Below are 15853 nucleotides of genomic sequence, written 5' to 3' on the forward strand. Positions count from 1 at the left end.
TTTGAAACAGTACCCGAGAGGCCATTTATGGCTGACCCTGATGAAGTAATTCCGACCGTGAGGGATGTTAGTGATGCCCCTTTTGTTGGTTCTGATGGTTCGAATGTGATTTTGAATGAGGACTCGTTTGAGGATGGCGATAATGGTTTAGAGGAATATAGAGGTGAGGGTTCGATGGGGAAGGTTGATGTTGATAGTGTTGGTAATGGGGAAAAGGACGATAAGGTGGAAATGGGTTCCATTGGAGAAGTCGACCAATCTGTTTTATTAATGGAAAGTGGAGAGGAAGGTAGAATTGGGATTTTTGAGAATAATTTGGTGTTAGATGGTGGAGCTAAGGGTTTCAATCCTATGATTGTAGAAACAGTAGATCATCAGGTAGTTGAAGTCGATGGTTCGAAATTTTCTGGCGAAGAGGAGTTGGCTGTCGATGCGAAACCTTTGACTGGAGCTGCTTTAGGCATTGAGACATTGGTGATGAAGGAGACAGAGGTGGTTCCAGTTGACGATAATGCGAGCTTGGATAACGGCTTGAATCATGCTGATGGTTCGAAGTTTTCCGGCGGAGACGAGTTGGCTGTTGATGCTGAGAATAAAGCTGATATTGCCAGTGGGGTTATGCTTGGTAAAGAAAATTCTGGGACTGAGCTAAATGATCTCAAAGATGAGGAGATCAAAGATATTTTGGAACAAGCATTTGCTGAGAAAGTAGATGGAGGGGGTGGAGATGGAATTCAGGCAAAGGATAGTTCTGCTCAACCTACAGAAATAATGGCAGCTCATGAAACAGAGAATTTAGATAGTGATTCTCAAAGCAAAAGGTCAGTAACCCTGCCAGGAGAAGAATCTCATTGGCCTGAGTCAGTGGAGCAAACTACAGTGGCTGGAAAAGTTAGTTTTGAAGGTGAAATGGAAGAGAAGTAGCATCAGAATGAAGGCTCAGAGACTGATGGAGAGGCTGAAAGTATGTTCTTTAAGAATGCTGAAGCTGCTAAGCAATTCTTGGAGGAGCTAGAACGAGGATCTGCCATTGGTTCTCACTCGGGTGCTGATACTTCTCATAATCATATACAGACAAATGCTATTGATTCAGATGAAGAAGGGGATACGGATGAAGAAGGAGAGGGGAAGGAGTTATTTGATTCTGCTGCTTTGGCAGCCCTCTTGAAAGCAGCAACTGGTGCTGGCTCTGATGGCGGCAACATTACTATAACCTCTCAAGATGGATCTAGGCTTTTCACTGTTGAACGTCCTGCAGGCTTAGGATCCTCACTGTAAAATGCAACATCCGCACCTCGATCAAACAGGCCTAACATATTTAGTCCTGCTGTAACAAGTAGGGGAGATTCTGACAACAACTTGACAGAAGAAGATAAAATAAAATTGGAAAAGTTACAGCTTATAAGAGTCAAATTTTTGAGGATTCTTCAAAGGCTCTTCGTTATTCTGTTTTTGACTCCTATAGCTATGTTTGTTTATTTAATGAAGATTTAAGGATATCTTTCAAGAGGTTTATGAGGCTAACTGGAAATCAAAATATGAGGCTGCTGGGATATGGTGAGGATCTTTTTCACTTTGATTGACTTAAATTAATTTTCTTTATATTTATGTCAAATATTGATTCAGATTATTTAATTTAAGGTATGAACACCGTCTTATTGATGATATGGTGGCATATGCTCTAAAGAGTGAAGGTGGTTATGTTTGGGCATGCAAGAACTATGATGGTGATGTCCAGAGTGATTTCTTAGCCCAAGGTTTGTGTCACAAACTAGTAAAAGGGGAAAAAATGTTCCCCTTTCAACCCCAAATTGATAAAATTTCACATTATTCTTGCGGCATGGTAGCTATATTGCTTTTCTAACTAGACCTGAATTGCTTTTTGTAGGTTTTGGATCTCTTGGATTGATGACATCTGTGCTGGTATATCTCATGTCAACAGTTTATTTAATTTTATTATCTTCTCTGCTGGTGATAAATAGTCTTCTTATCTTCCTCCTGCGTTGAAGATGAATACTAAACATGGGATGATGTAAATTCAATCCTATCCTGAGCACCATCTTACATGCCACTTACCCTACATGATGAATTTGTTTGTGTTTCAGGTTTGCCCAGATGGGAAGACAATAGAAGCAGAAGCTGCTCATGGTACTGTTACACGGCATTTCAGAGTTCACCAAAAGGGTGGTGAGACCAGCACGAACAGCATAGCATCTATCTTTGCTTGGACGCGTGGGCTTGCACACAGGTAGTACTGATGGCATCTTTCTTTTTCACATGGGCGGCTAACAAAATTATTTAAATGTTTTACTAGAACTATTATGTTGTTTGCAGGGCAAAATTGGATGACAATCCTAAACTCTTGGATTTCACTGAGAAACTAGAGGCAGCTTGTATTGGAACTGTGGAATCTGGAAAGATGACCAAAGATCTTGCACTAATCATTCACGGCTCTAAGTAAGTATTTGTCAAGCATGTTTTATGCAATTTAACCGCCAGTGATTTTTATGGTCTGTTAACTTGCAAATGATCCTTTATAAGAAATGTTTGTGCATGTCAGTGCGTACTCATATAATTCGTTTTTGTACTTTGCATACATGTACATATATGTTATAATGAACTTGGTTATAACATTGACATGGATGCTGCAGGCTTGCTAGGGACAAGTACCTGAATACTGAGGAGTTCATTGATGCTGTTGCAGCAGATCTAAAAGCAAGACTTTCTTAAGCATAAATTTGAACATGGTAACTACTCCTAACCATCAAAGTTCTTTGTGCTTGTTTTGCCCCCTCCACCTTGTATAGACCAATTTATTGGGAAGATAAACATATGAAATTAACTTATTTGCGTAATTGTTAAGTGAAAAACGTTTTATTAGCAAGTTGCACATTTTGCAATAGATGTTTTAACTTGGATAAATATGAGAAATTTTTTTAATAGCATGTTTTGTGCTTCTTGATGTTTGCTTTGGTGCCGGGTCCTTGTAATATAGACTTGGGAGCAAAGTTGTAAAATTTTAACTGACGGTAATTTAAAAGGGACTAAATTGCTCAAATTTTTTTCATGTTGGAGGGACAAGTTTGTACTTAAGCTTTATTGTACAAGGATCTGCTGGGAAATTTAACCTTTGCGTTTGTGTTTGTGGCCTGATGTTTCTTTAGACATTGATGGTAATGTTTGCGTTATTATCTGTTGCAGGTCGAAAATGGAAGGGGGTGGTTTTGCGGGTTTGCAGGAAAAATAATAATAAAAAGCATCAGTGGAGGTGGCGTGGATGAGGTGAGGATGGCAGTTGTCAATAGATGAATTTAATCACCATTTTATGAGATACAGAGACGAGCACTCTCTCACTTGATTCATCTCATTTTTATGTTTTGAAGGGTTTCGATTTTTAATGTAACATTATATTTAAGGATTTGGATTTTGGTTAAATTTCCGTCGTACACCATATCTGCACCCCTACGATATGCATGATGCAACAAATGGATGAAAACCGACATAGAAAATATTTAAAAACAAAAGAAAATGGGCATGGGCATGGGCATGGGCATGGGCATGGTAAATATAATTAACTGCCTCGCCTCATTGGAAGTTAATTTGATGTTGTATTACATGTACAACAATATTTCTATTATAATGTTTTATTAATGTAACAAATAAAATGTAATTTGGTTGCATGGTATATACCTACCTTGTGTAATTATAATCTTAAATTTAAAAAGTATTCAGCAGCAACTTTTTATATATTTTAAAACTTGATTAAAAATAGTTGAGGATAAGAAAAGAAAGGAAAATAAATTAGAGGAAAGCTGAGTAATAAATGGTAAGAATTTCATTAAATTATATATTTTAATTAAAATATATTTAATAATAATTATGTTAATTTATATTTTACAGTATCATATATTATGATTTCAGTAAATTAATATAAGAATATTAATTATTAAGAATTTTATTAAATTATATATTTTAATTAAAATATATTTAATAATAATTATGTTTAAATATGATTAAATTATTTATTATTGATAATAATAATCTTATTATAATTTAAATTACAATAACAATAATCATTTACCAAAATAAATTTATGCTAAGGGTATTCTAGTCATTTTAGTTTTTTCCATTATGCTATTACACCTCTATTCCATTCAACCAAACACAAGATTACTATTACGCCTCTATTCCATTACATTCAACCAAACAGTGGATTAGCTATTACACCTCTAATCCAATACACCTCTAATCCCAATACACCTCTAATCCAATACGCCTCTAATCCAATACAGCGAACCAAACGTGCCCTAATTTTTTTAAAAGAAATCAAGTTAAAGCTCGGTTTGATTCGATTTATACAAATGGTCCATTTTATTGTTTACAAATAATAATAATAATTAAAAATTAAATTTATATGAATAATTAGATATTTTATAATTAAACATATAAATAATAAATAAATTTTAAATTATTTAATTTGAATTCGGGACGAGATGAGCTAATTTGAGATGAAAAATATTTTCCAAAATCGTTTTAAAATGAGTCGAGCCAACCTAGCCACACGAGCCACTTGGCTGTTGAAGAGGTTTATGTTTGATGATACGTAAAGAGAAATTTACTTTCAAGGCAATAAAATGCTTTTTTTATTAACTGAACAGTGAAGGGGTTAGTACACACATGGGCAAGCCTATTTATAATATTAACACACTTTATGTTTACCTAAATCCAGCCGGCCCAAATATGAGCCTAAAATTTTGGCCAAAACTGTCCATATTTATAAATGGTTAACCCAAACCCATTTTAGGCTTGGCTGTATTATTTTTTTAAAATACTTATATTATTTTTATTTATTATTATTTTTATAATCATAACATTTTTTAATATTTATATTATAGTATTATTATATATTACTATCGATTTAATTTTTATGTGTTATAAATTACATAATATATAAAAATAACATAATATAAAACATTATAAACTTTAAAAAATGGTTAGGCTGGGCTTGAGCCTTGAATGTTCAAGCTCAAGCCCAAACTATATTTTAAATGGGCCTAATTTTTTTTTGTCAAATCCTATTTTTCGAGCTTAATCTTTTAATTCAAACCCTTCTAAATTTTAGATGAGTCTTCATACTCACACCATGCACGCACACACTACATCCAAAGGGATCTACTCAAATAAAAGCCTACTACTTGCTCCCCGGAGACTCAAACTCAAGTGAATTCTATGCGTGAACATATAATGACCCGAAAGTTAGTGGTGTCGAAAAATATGGTTTCAGAATAGTATAAGAAAATTAAATTTTGGATAGCTAATTTAGTTGAACTAGTGTTTAATTAAGATACAAGAACAAAATTGTAAAAGTAGTAAAAGTCCAATTATTATAGGTTTTTAATTAGAAACAAGGACTAAAGATTAAAATGGCAATTAGACCAGCCTAATATTAATAGTTGACGGTGAGAGGAAGCATTATAAATTATATTATAAAGTTTTTATTTAAATAGTTAAAATTGTAATAAAATATGATAAAAAATATAGATGTTGGAAAGAAAGAGAAAAAATTTCTCTCTTTTCTTCCTCAATAGTCAAAACTTATAAGGAGAAGGAGGAAGTACGTACGACCTAGGGTAGTAAAATTTTAAAGCTTCAAATGGTTAGTTCAATTTAGTCTCTCTTTTTTTTGTAATTTTTATGTTTTTTAGATCATGAGAGCTTAATCTAACTAGTCCATGTATCAATTTGTAAAATTATTAAAGTTTTAGAAAGATGTCATTGATGATTTTTTGAAGTTTTAGGTATTAGAATGATAGATTTTAAGCTTAGAGGTGAAAAAGGACTAAATTGTAAAGTTAATTGATAGTTTTGCTTAATAGGAACTAAAATGAATAAATTGTGAAATTTCTTGTAGAAATGAGAAATAGGAGGTCCTAAGTGGACTATAGTGAAATCAGATTAAAATTTGGAGTTTTAAATTGAAAGTTATGTTAGTCCCGATTTTAAGGACTAAATTGAATAAAATGCAATTTTTTTTTGTAAACTGACAATTGAATCTGCTCTTGATTAATTCTTGATTGTATTGTATGTTTATTTTAATTTGTAGCTAACGTCGACTTGAAATCCTCGAAAGAAAAAGAAAAGCTAAAGTCGTCAACGAATAGCTCGAAGTTCTCGGTTTGTGTTTCTATAATTTGAACTATTTTGATTGTTGCATTTTTATATTGCTTTGCATGATAAGATTATGAGGTGAGCTAAATTTGATAAATCAAGTTGAATTGATACAATTTTGATTTGGTTAAAGATATAGAGAGCTAAATTGAAAAGAATTGAAAATATTGAATCTTGATGAAAATGTGAGATTGTTCTTGAATTGAGCTAATTCGTGATATCATATATACGAAATGATGATTGGTTGATGAATAAAAAGTGATGATGTATAAATTGAACTATATTCGGAATTGAATAAATTGTTACCCTATTAACTTTTCGGGTAGAGTTGGATATAGTTGGCATGTCATAGGATAGGTAGAGTACGGGTTACTTTGACTACGTGTCGATGAGGCACTGGGTGTCAAATCACTTCGGTTATATCGATAAGCATAGGGCGCAATTTATATACTTCAAATTTATCCGATAAATCATTGGGTGCTAATTTGGTGTGATTGGTAGGATCCGTGTATCCGTTCGAGTTTGAGTCAAGTTAATAGGGAATTAAAATGTAAAATGCGTAAAAGTATATGTATGAATTGAGATAATGGATGATTGTGAAAATTGAATTTAAGTTTGGAAGAACTAATGCTATAGTAAACAAGTGGATCAATTTGATTGAGATATGGAAGATAAATATATATGATACACTTATATTAGCTTGATTTAACATAAGTGAAATGAATTGTAAAACAAAATGATGCTTTATGTCATATTTATTGACATTGAATTGAATTGTATGGCATTTGGTTATGTAAACTTATTTTATTTATGTTGTTTATAATGTTCAAATTACAAAAATATCATTGAGTTTATACTCAGCGTATATTTTATTTTTTGTGCGCAAATTAGGTTTTGATCATATTCATTTTATCTACACCAACATCTAGCTGAAATTCCAGACTCAAGTTGGTGAAGTTTCTTTTGTTAGTTAATTGCATGTACCTATTAGGATCAATTTAGTATAAATTATGCTTTTTTGCTTGTATCTATGTTATACTAATGAAGTATATTATGATCAAGTGAAGGCATTTTGGTGAATAGGCTTTTACGAGAATTGGTATGGCATTAAAGGTTAGTACTTGTTGATAAGACATGAAATTATGTTTTGCAAGAGTTGCATTGAAGTTGGTATGTTTGAATATATGTTAAATGTTGATATAGGATAAGTTAACACACATTGGAAGACGGCATATTTTGGGTTGTATGCTTTTAATGTGCATGTTTTGGCAATTGAAATGATAAATTGGTAAGAAGCTATCTAATAATTGGTTGAATGGATTATATAAATTGAAATAGGTTAATAAGTTGCATATAATTGATGGAAGTGAATTGGATATGCATTTGGCATGTTTATGTTAACTTGAATATGGTTTGAGCTTGATAGATATGAATTGGTAAGTGTTTGGAGAATGAATGTGAATCATCTATGCATGTTTGGGTAGTGTTTTGAAGTGTCTAATGTAGGTAAATCATGCTTGACATAGGCATGAAATTATAATTGGCATGTTGAGATAGTATTGAGTACCTTTTGGTAAATTTTTTTTTGCCAAAATAGATAGTGATATCGTTCAAATGTTGTCACGACGAGTCAATCACATTGCGGCTCCAAATACAGGTCGTCGAGACGAGCCTGAGCCCAGGCCACAGTGTGATGAGACCCAGACAGTAAGTCATGTCGTGACGAGAAACTCCCTCACGTCACGACATTGACCCTTAGTTTAGAATTCTTTGCAATTAAGTCCTATCCTTATCTCAAGTTAGCTTTAGAGCTTATGTAAGCTCGTGTAAGACCTAAAATTGACTTACTCCATATTGAATGTATGTTTTAACTAAATTTTAATTATTGATTGCTATGAATTGCTCGTACTTTGATTGTGATTATTTTGACAACAAATGTGACATCTTGTAACTTGAACCCGAAGACCGAATCGGGTGACGGGGTGTTACAGAACATCCCTTAACCATCGGGCTAATTACGAGTATTCAAGAACGTAAAACACCCTTAATTTTACATGTTTCATAACATTTCTATTGACAATTTTTACATATTTTCATAAATATTTAATTGATTAATATTATAATAAAAATAATATCCAAATTAGTAATATAATTATGCTAATCATGCAAGCAAAGCCTGAAATTAATCCAATATTTCTACTATATATGGAGAATATATATCCTATTTTGAATTAAACATTTTAAACATATACATTTTAGGTAAATATAATATAAAATACTATGATTGAATTAAATAAATATTAATTATATAAAAAAATATGATATTATGCAAAATTATTACATTTATTTTAAATTAACTCAACAACCTCTATTAGCACCAATTATTATAAACATTGTATTAAATAATTAATTTAATAAACTAATTCAATCATTTATACATATAAAACTCGAATTTAAATTTCAAAATTCTCAAATTTTCAACCTTAACATCAGTTAGTTAATATATTGACTATTCATTAACACTTTAATAATTATTAAAATTTAAGTCGATTGAGTCTTAACTCGATTAGTATGAGCGTTGTTACCAATGCAGGATGACGTTGGTTTGAGCATTGATGATTCTAAATATTATTTAAAAGAAAAACAGATATGATCAGAACGTATAACATCATCCGTAAAATTTCACCTATTAAATATTTGTAGTAGAGGGAGACAAGCATTGAAACGATTAATGCAAAGAAGTGAGATATATGAATGAAAATGTTAGATGTTTCTTTTTCCAAATAATGTTGAACCTGCAAGAAAGGACATATCACATGCCTACATTGCTTGTCATTTGCTTTACATTTAATGTCAAGTAACATCTATTTCAAGGATATATGGTTAAAATAAAGAGCTCAAATTAATTAGTTCGTTCTTCCATGCATGCATGTTATTTTAAATTAGATTATGATATATTAATAATGTAGGCACAAATTTTATGTAAAAATTATATTTATAAAAATTTAGTTGAAATAATAAAAATAAAAATATTATAAATTGTATCGTAACTTTAAATCATATCATGTATCGATTAGATTTTATTTTTTTAATAAATTTTATATGAAAAACAAAAATACTTTTAAATAATATTAATTTTTTACTACTCGAATTTATATCAAATTAACTATTAATACTATTTTAGTCAAAGATTTAATAATAGTAGATGTAATGCCCATCCTCAATTTATTTTTGGAAAGATATTTGTGGCTGATGGTAACAAAGGGCATCGACAAACAACATGAGATGAAATCCAATTGTTAGATTTGTGGATATTTTTTTTATAAGAGATAATATCAAGTAAATTTAAAGTTTAATCCAATATTTAATCTAATTATTTATAATAAAAATACTGGTATCAATTATAATTAGACTTGTTTATATGCCGGTCGAGGTCTGTCTGAAAAGTGAGAGAATTTGGACAAAAATATGGGCTCAAAAAATAGGTTTCGGTAAAAAAAATAAAGCCCGTTTAGAAAATGGGTCAAGCCTTGGGTGGGGCTTTTTCGGCCTAGGCACGGCTCGATTTTGCAAAAAGAAAAAAATCTATTAATTTCTTGTTGTTTTCTTATTGTTTTGCTGCTATTTCACTATTATGTTGTTATTGTTTACATATTGTATAACACTTATTTTATTGTTTATTTTGTTACTATTTTAGAGGCTTTTGCTTGTTAAGTTGCAACTAAGTTAGTGCTATTTAAATATAAAGATTTCTTTTAATTTATTTTCATTTTGTTGGGAAACATTTATTTTAATGTTTTTAGTGTTTTTGATGTATTGCATTTTTTTTAAAAATTATATAAAAAATTTTAATAAGAGCGGGCTAGTCTGGGCTCGGGTTTTATCATTTTTATCTGGTCCGGGCTTGGGCAAAATTTTAAGCATTTTTTGTCGGGCCAAGCCTGGGCCAATCAAATGGGCCTAAAATTTTCAAGACCCAACCTGACCCATGGACAAGTCTAAATATAATATGGATACTTCTTGTGATTTTTAAAATTAATATTTTTACCGTACAAATAATTGTAATAGACTTATTTAAGAATTGAATTTTTTTTTATATTTTCAATGTAGAAAAATTTATAATTTATGTAATGGTTTGTATAATTTATGTAACACAAAACATTACAAATGTTATAATAATTGGTATAATTGAGTAATGTTTTGTGTAATACAAAAATTATAATAATTTGTGGATTTGAATATTCTTTTTCTTGTGATTTCAAAAATTAATTATTTTATTAGATTAGTAATCTTAGACTTAATAAAATTGGTAATCTTGTTACACTTATCAAGATTTTAGCTACTTGTCCGATAATTTAATTTGTATCAATTTGTCTAATAAAATTTTAGACTTAGTTGATTGTTAGCCTAGGCTTAATTTTTTGTCCAAATCTAACCCGACTCATATAAAAATATTAAAATTTGAGTCTGGACCGACCAACTCGTATTAATTTTTTAATTTTTATTTTTTATATAAAAATTAAAAAATATAATACACCAAATACACTAAAAATATTGAAATAAATGTTTCCTAATAAATTGAAAATAAATTTTAAAAAATCATTATATTTAAATAACACTAAAATATGTGCAACTTAACAAGCAAATACCTCTAAAATAGTAGCAAAATTAACAATAAAACAAGTGTTATACAATATCTAAAGATGAACAATAAAATAGTAGCAACATAATAGTAAAATGACAGTAAAATAGTGGCAAAAAGTGGGAAACAGCAACAAAACATGGAAAAACAACAGGATTTTTTTATTGCAAATTCGGGCCAACCCGGCTTAAAAAAACCTTATCTGAGGCCCAACTCATTTTCTAAACGGGCCTTATTTTTTTGCCCAACCTCATTTTCCATGCCTATATTTTTGCCGAAACTCTCCCTTTTTGAGTGATGAGATAAATTACCTTCAGTGGGAAATGTTGTTTTCATTAGAAAGCTTGCTAATATCTGAACAAAATACGTACTAACTTCGCGTAGCACACTTCATTATCTGCTCTTTTTGACACAATGTGAACTACTCATAGTTTCTCCCCAACTCATAAGTAAGAGGATAATGCGCTTCAGCGCACTCGAACCCACGTCCTCCTGCATTGGCAACAATGCTCATACCAATCAAGCTAGGACTTAGGGCCAATTCTTCATTGCTTAAAAAAAGCACTTCTGACTCCAAAAGTACTTTTGAAAGAAAAGCTATGAAGAACAAGCTGCTTTTGGCATAAATTTTTAGTTTTTCAGAAGTGCTTTTCAAAAGTACTTCTGAAAATGAGCTGAAAAGGAGAAGCTAAAAATTTTAATTTTTATTCTCTCAAAAGCACTTTTGGTGCTTAATTACTTTTTCACCCTTCTAATAACATAGTATTTTTCTTTTTTTTTCTTAGTACTTAATTACAATTGTGTTAAAATCATTAATTAAAAAAATATTTTTTAAAATACTAATTACAAATATTTAATGGTTATATTTAAATATTTAAAATATAGTTTATATATTCTAATTAAATTATATAAATAATTAATATTTATTGCTTAAAAAAATATTTACAATTTATATTTCATATATAAAATATTAACAACAAGTTATAATAATTTTTTTATATTATTACTAAAATATAATAATATTAACTAATTTAAATATTATTTAAATACATATTTGTTACTTGATAATAATATGTTTAAAATGGACATTTTATTTCTCAAAATCACTTTTTGACAGCAATGCTAAACACTCAAATTTTAAACTAAACTTTTCAAAAGTATGTTTTCACAACACTTTTTAAAAACAATGAAGAATTGGCCATTAATCGACAACCCAACCTAAATCACTATTTAATAATAACAAATATTTACATATAAAAAAATATTATTAAATCCAAATTACTTTAGATTAAATGTGTATTTGTTTTTAATCTAAAGTTTAATAGAGACATTGTAGAACAACAATTCATTGAAAACAATGTAAAAGGAGAAAGAAAGAGGAGAAACTTCTAAAGATAAAGCCAAAGTTCACTTATTATTTGGTTCATAATTATCTCTAACTTTTTAGATGATATTATTATATGTATAAGAAAAGCTCAAACATTGATGGAAAATAGATTTTGTCCCTATTTACCTATTTTCTTAATTGCAACCAACATCAAGCAATCAATCAAATTCCAATGATCTCAGTCCAAATTATTATTATCTTATATTAATATAAAATATCCTTTAAACAATGAAACAAATTGGTTATATTAAATTGTTGAGAGAAATAAAGTAATTATCTATCTTTTGATCACTCGACTTCAAAAGTTATAATATTATCATTAAATTATTTAGATGTTTTTATTTAAATTATTAAATCATTCGAAGTTTTTCATCTAAATCAGTAAATTGTTCAAAAGTTTTTATTTAAGTTGTTGGGCTGTTATGTTTTTTTTTTAAAGTTCAACCAGCAAGCTCTAAACGATAGTTTGACGATCAGTAGTAGAATATACTTTAGATCCAATTCAATTTGACGGTCAATGTCGGAGATTGGAGAAAAAAACTGTTTGGATATTCGAAGCTATTTCATGCCAAAAAAATAATAAAAAACTATAAAAGAGAAGGGGAATGAGAGCTTTTGATTGGTGTAGACGATGCAAATAGAGAATTGCCATACAACGATGATTTTAACAGCTCAGTGACTTAAATGAAAACTTTCGAATAGTTCAATAACCATTGTGTAACTCTTAAAAATTGAGTGACCAAAACGTTAACTTACTAATAATTTAATGACCTTGAACGTGATTTACACCAATAAAAATATTTTATCATTCACATTTGATATGACATTTATAAAAAAAAGAGAAGCATTTATCAAAATATATCTAAATAAATAAATTTTTAATAAAAAATAGATTCCATTTGACCATATTATTTATATTGCAAGATAAGTAAGTTTCCAACTAAAATGATACGTTAGGTTGAATTCAATAACACGTGGCCAGACCACATTTTGTGAATTTAATCATAAGAATCCCATCAACCAAATCAAACGATATATAATAATTTTTGGGTAAGTTATCTATTTTTTTAAAAATAATCTCATCAACGTTCTGATCATATTAACTCTTTTTAATATAATATTTAAAATTACTTATAGTCCTTCCTAACCCATAAATATGAGAATAATGCGCTTCAGCGTACTCAAATCCGTGTCTTTCTATATTACCAACAATACTTATATCAATCGAGTTAAAACTCAGTCAACGGTAACTTATAATTTAAATTTTTTTAAGGATTAGATTATTCAGTTATTTTGTTAAATTTGATTTATTTTAATTTTGAATAAAATAAAATGAAAACAAATTTTTTTTTCTGAAATAAAGACAATTTTTTGTGATTCATAATGAGAAAATAATTTTAAATATTGAGATTTGAATGATAAATTATAATAAAATTTAATGCTTAGAAATTCCTTTTAGTGAAAGTATTGACTTTGAAATTAATATCAATTACTACTATATTATCTTATCTTTCAATATGTTAGGTATAAGTTTAGCATATTATGGATTTTAGCTGTACTTTCATATATTTTATTTTTTAGCCTAATAATAAATAAAAAATCTAAATATGATTAATAATTAATTTTTAATAAAATTAAGGAAAAAAAGTGGGAAGTGGGAACTCCCTATTTCCTTTTTTTTCTTCTCATTTTTTCCCGTAAGTCCATTTTTATTTTAAGGGTGTAATTAAATTATTAATAAATTTACATTTTAGTCACTGAAAGCTTTTATTTGAGTCATTAGATTGTTAAATTTTTTTTGAAGTTTGGCTAATGAGTCCCAAGCGACGACGGCGGTTGATTTGATTGATCAATACTCATCAAGGACTAGAAGAACATATCTTAGATCCAAGTCGATCTAACGGTTTGCATAAGAGATTGAAAAAGGAAGTTGTTCGATTTTGGTTCATAGGTTCGTGACATTCAAAATTATTTCATGGAAAAAAAAAACTAAATTGTAGAAAAGACAGAAAATGAGAGCTTGTGATTAATGCAGACGGTGTGAACAACGTTTTAATAATCCAATGACTTAAATGAAAACTTTCAAATAATTTAATAACCATTTTGTAACTTTTTGAAGTTGAGTGACCAAAACATAAACTTACTAATAATTTACTAACATTTGATATTATTTACCCGTATTTTAATTTAAATATAAATTTAATTTTAATAATTTATTATTGTACATTTGTCGACATCTAATCTTATTTATCGAATCTAAAAACTCTGCTAGCAATTAACAAATATATTTTCCATCTCATAAAATATAACTGGAGTAGTCGATAACGTTGAAGAGTCTCCTTCCAAAACTCAGTTTCTCACTCTAAATTTTCCACAATTAAAATATAAATCTCCTCAAAACTACCCTCTTCTCTCTCAAATTCTCTTTTATTATTTTTCAAGGTTTAAAGTGTTCGTATAATGCCACAGGGCAATCTGGAAACCCTCGTTTCCGCCTGTGCTTGCGGCTCTTGCGACAACAAAATTGTCTGCGAGACTTTAACAACCACCGAAGGCCACTACGACGACTGCCTCCACACGGCGGAGAAACTTCTCGAAGAAGAAACCCCTCCGGATTTTCCGCCAGAATCGTTTTTGTTATCCAAAGACGCTGAGCTCGTCTGGTTCGATAGCAACGCTTTTCTAGAACGGAAAGATTCGCAGAAACGGAACTCCGTTTCGAACTCTACAAATCTTAATCCTAATCTCAACTCAGTTCCGAATTCTCAACGCTTTTCTTTGAGAAAATCTAAGGCTTCGATCCTCGGATTACCGAAACCACAGAAATCTTGCTTCGTTGAAACAAAGAACCGGAAGCCTGGAAACACCAGATTGTTTCCTAAACGATCCGGTTCGGTTAAATCGGATCCGCCCGTCATTGAACCTTCTTCGCCTAAAGTTTCTTGCATGGGAAGAGTCAGATCGAAACGAGACCGTAATCGCCGATTAAAAAAGAACCGCCAAAAATCAGCCGGAACCGAAACAGTTAAAAAGAAAACAACGAGGACAGGGAGCGGTTTCTTCTCGAGTTTCCGTGCTATTTTCCGGTGCAATAGTAAAGCACGTGAGTCACACGCTCTGCCATTAACACTGTCGCCGCCGCGAGACAGTGACATTAGGTCTCGCTTGCCGCCGCATGATGGTGATGACGTATTGAATGTAGCTCCTGAAATAGCGGAGAGTGGACCGGTTGCAGAGCCGGTCAGTCTAGGTGGAATGAAGCGGTTCTCGTCGGGTAGGAGATCGGAGACGTTAATCTGAACCGTGTGGAGAACCGGTTCCCTGAGTGGTGGGCCATAGCTAAGGTCGTGGGTTTGGTTTTTGGTCGTAGTTGGTAACTTGCTGGTCCCGCCTAATGCGCTAAACTTCCTTCGTGGTGGCGTGGCATGATAAATTAGCGGTTTCCTTTGAAGGTAAAAAACCAAAACAAACACATTTAATTTTCAAAATTTCCACGCTCTTTTCTCTCTCTAAAAAACCCAAAAAAAAAAAGGAAAAAAGAAAAGGTTTGATTTCATTTTATAGTACTGTCACTGGGATGATGCTCATAAGCGTTTTTCTGTAATCTTCCTTTTGTTATTTTAATAAAAACTTCAAAACAACCATGTAAAATTTTA

The 15853-nt window shown here is 30.5% G+C and overlaps 2 protein-coding genes across 2 annotated transcripts; both read left to right on the forward strand.

Moving 5' to 3' along the window:
• The first annotated feature begins 1487 nt into the window (after window positions 1–1487).
• On the forward strand, window positions 1488–3435 carry LOC107944342 (cytosolic isocitrate dehydrogenase [NADP]). Its single transcript, XM_016878164.2, has 7 exons — window positions 1488–1557; window positions 1642–1757; window positions 1889–1923; window positions 2106–2248; window positions 2335–2457; window positions 2652–2747; window positions 3202–3435. Exons 2-6 carry the CDS (start codon window positions 1667–1669, stop codon window positions 2728–2730), a joined length of 471 nt encoding a protein of 156 aa, XP_016733653.1. The 5' UTR covers window positions 1488–1557; window positions 1642–1666; the 3' UTR covers window positions 2731–2747; window positions 3202–3435.
• Window positions 3436–14495: 11060 nt separating this feature from the next.
• On the forward strand, window positions 14496–15853 carry LOC107928230 (uncharacterized). The gene has a single exon (XM_016859419.2). It carries the CDS (start codon window positions 14658–14660, stop codon window positions 15495–15497), a length of 840 nt encoding a protein of 279 aa, XP_016714908.1. The 5' UTR covers window positions 14496–14657; the 3' UTR covers window positions 15498–15853.

The sequence above is a fragment of the Gossypium hirsutum genome, chromosome D01, assembly GCF_007990345.1.
Source record: "Gossypium hirsutum isolate 1008001.06 chromosome D01, Gossypium_hirsutum_v2.1, whole genome shotgun sequence".
NCBI lineage: Eukaryota > Viridiplantae > Streptophyta > Magnoliopsida > Malvales > Malvaceae > Gossypium > Gossypium hirsutum.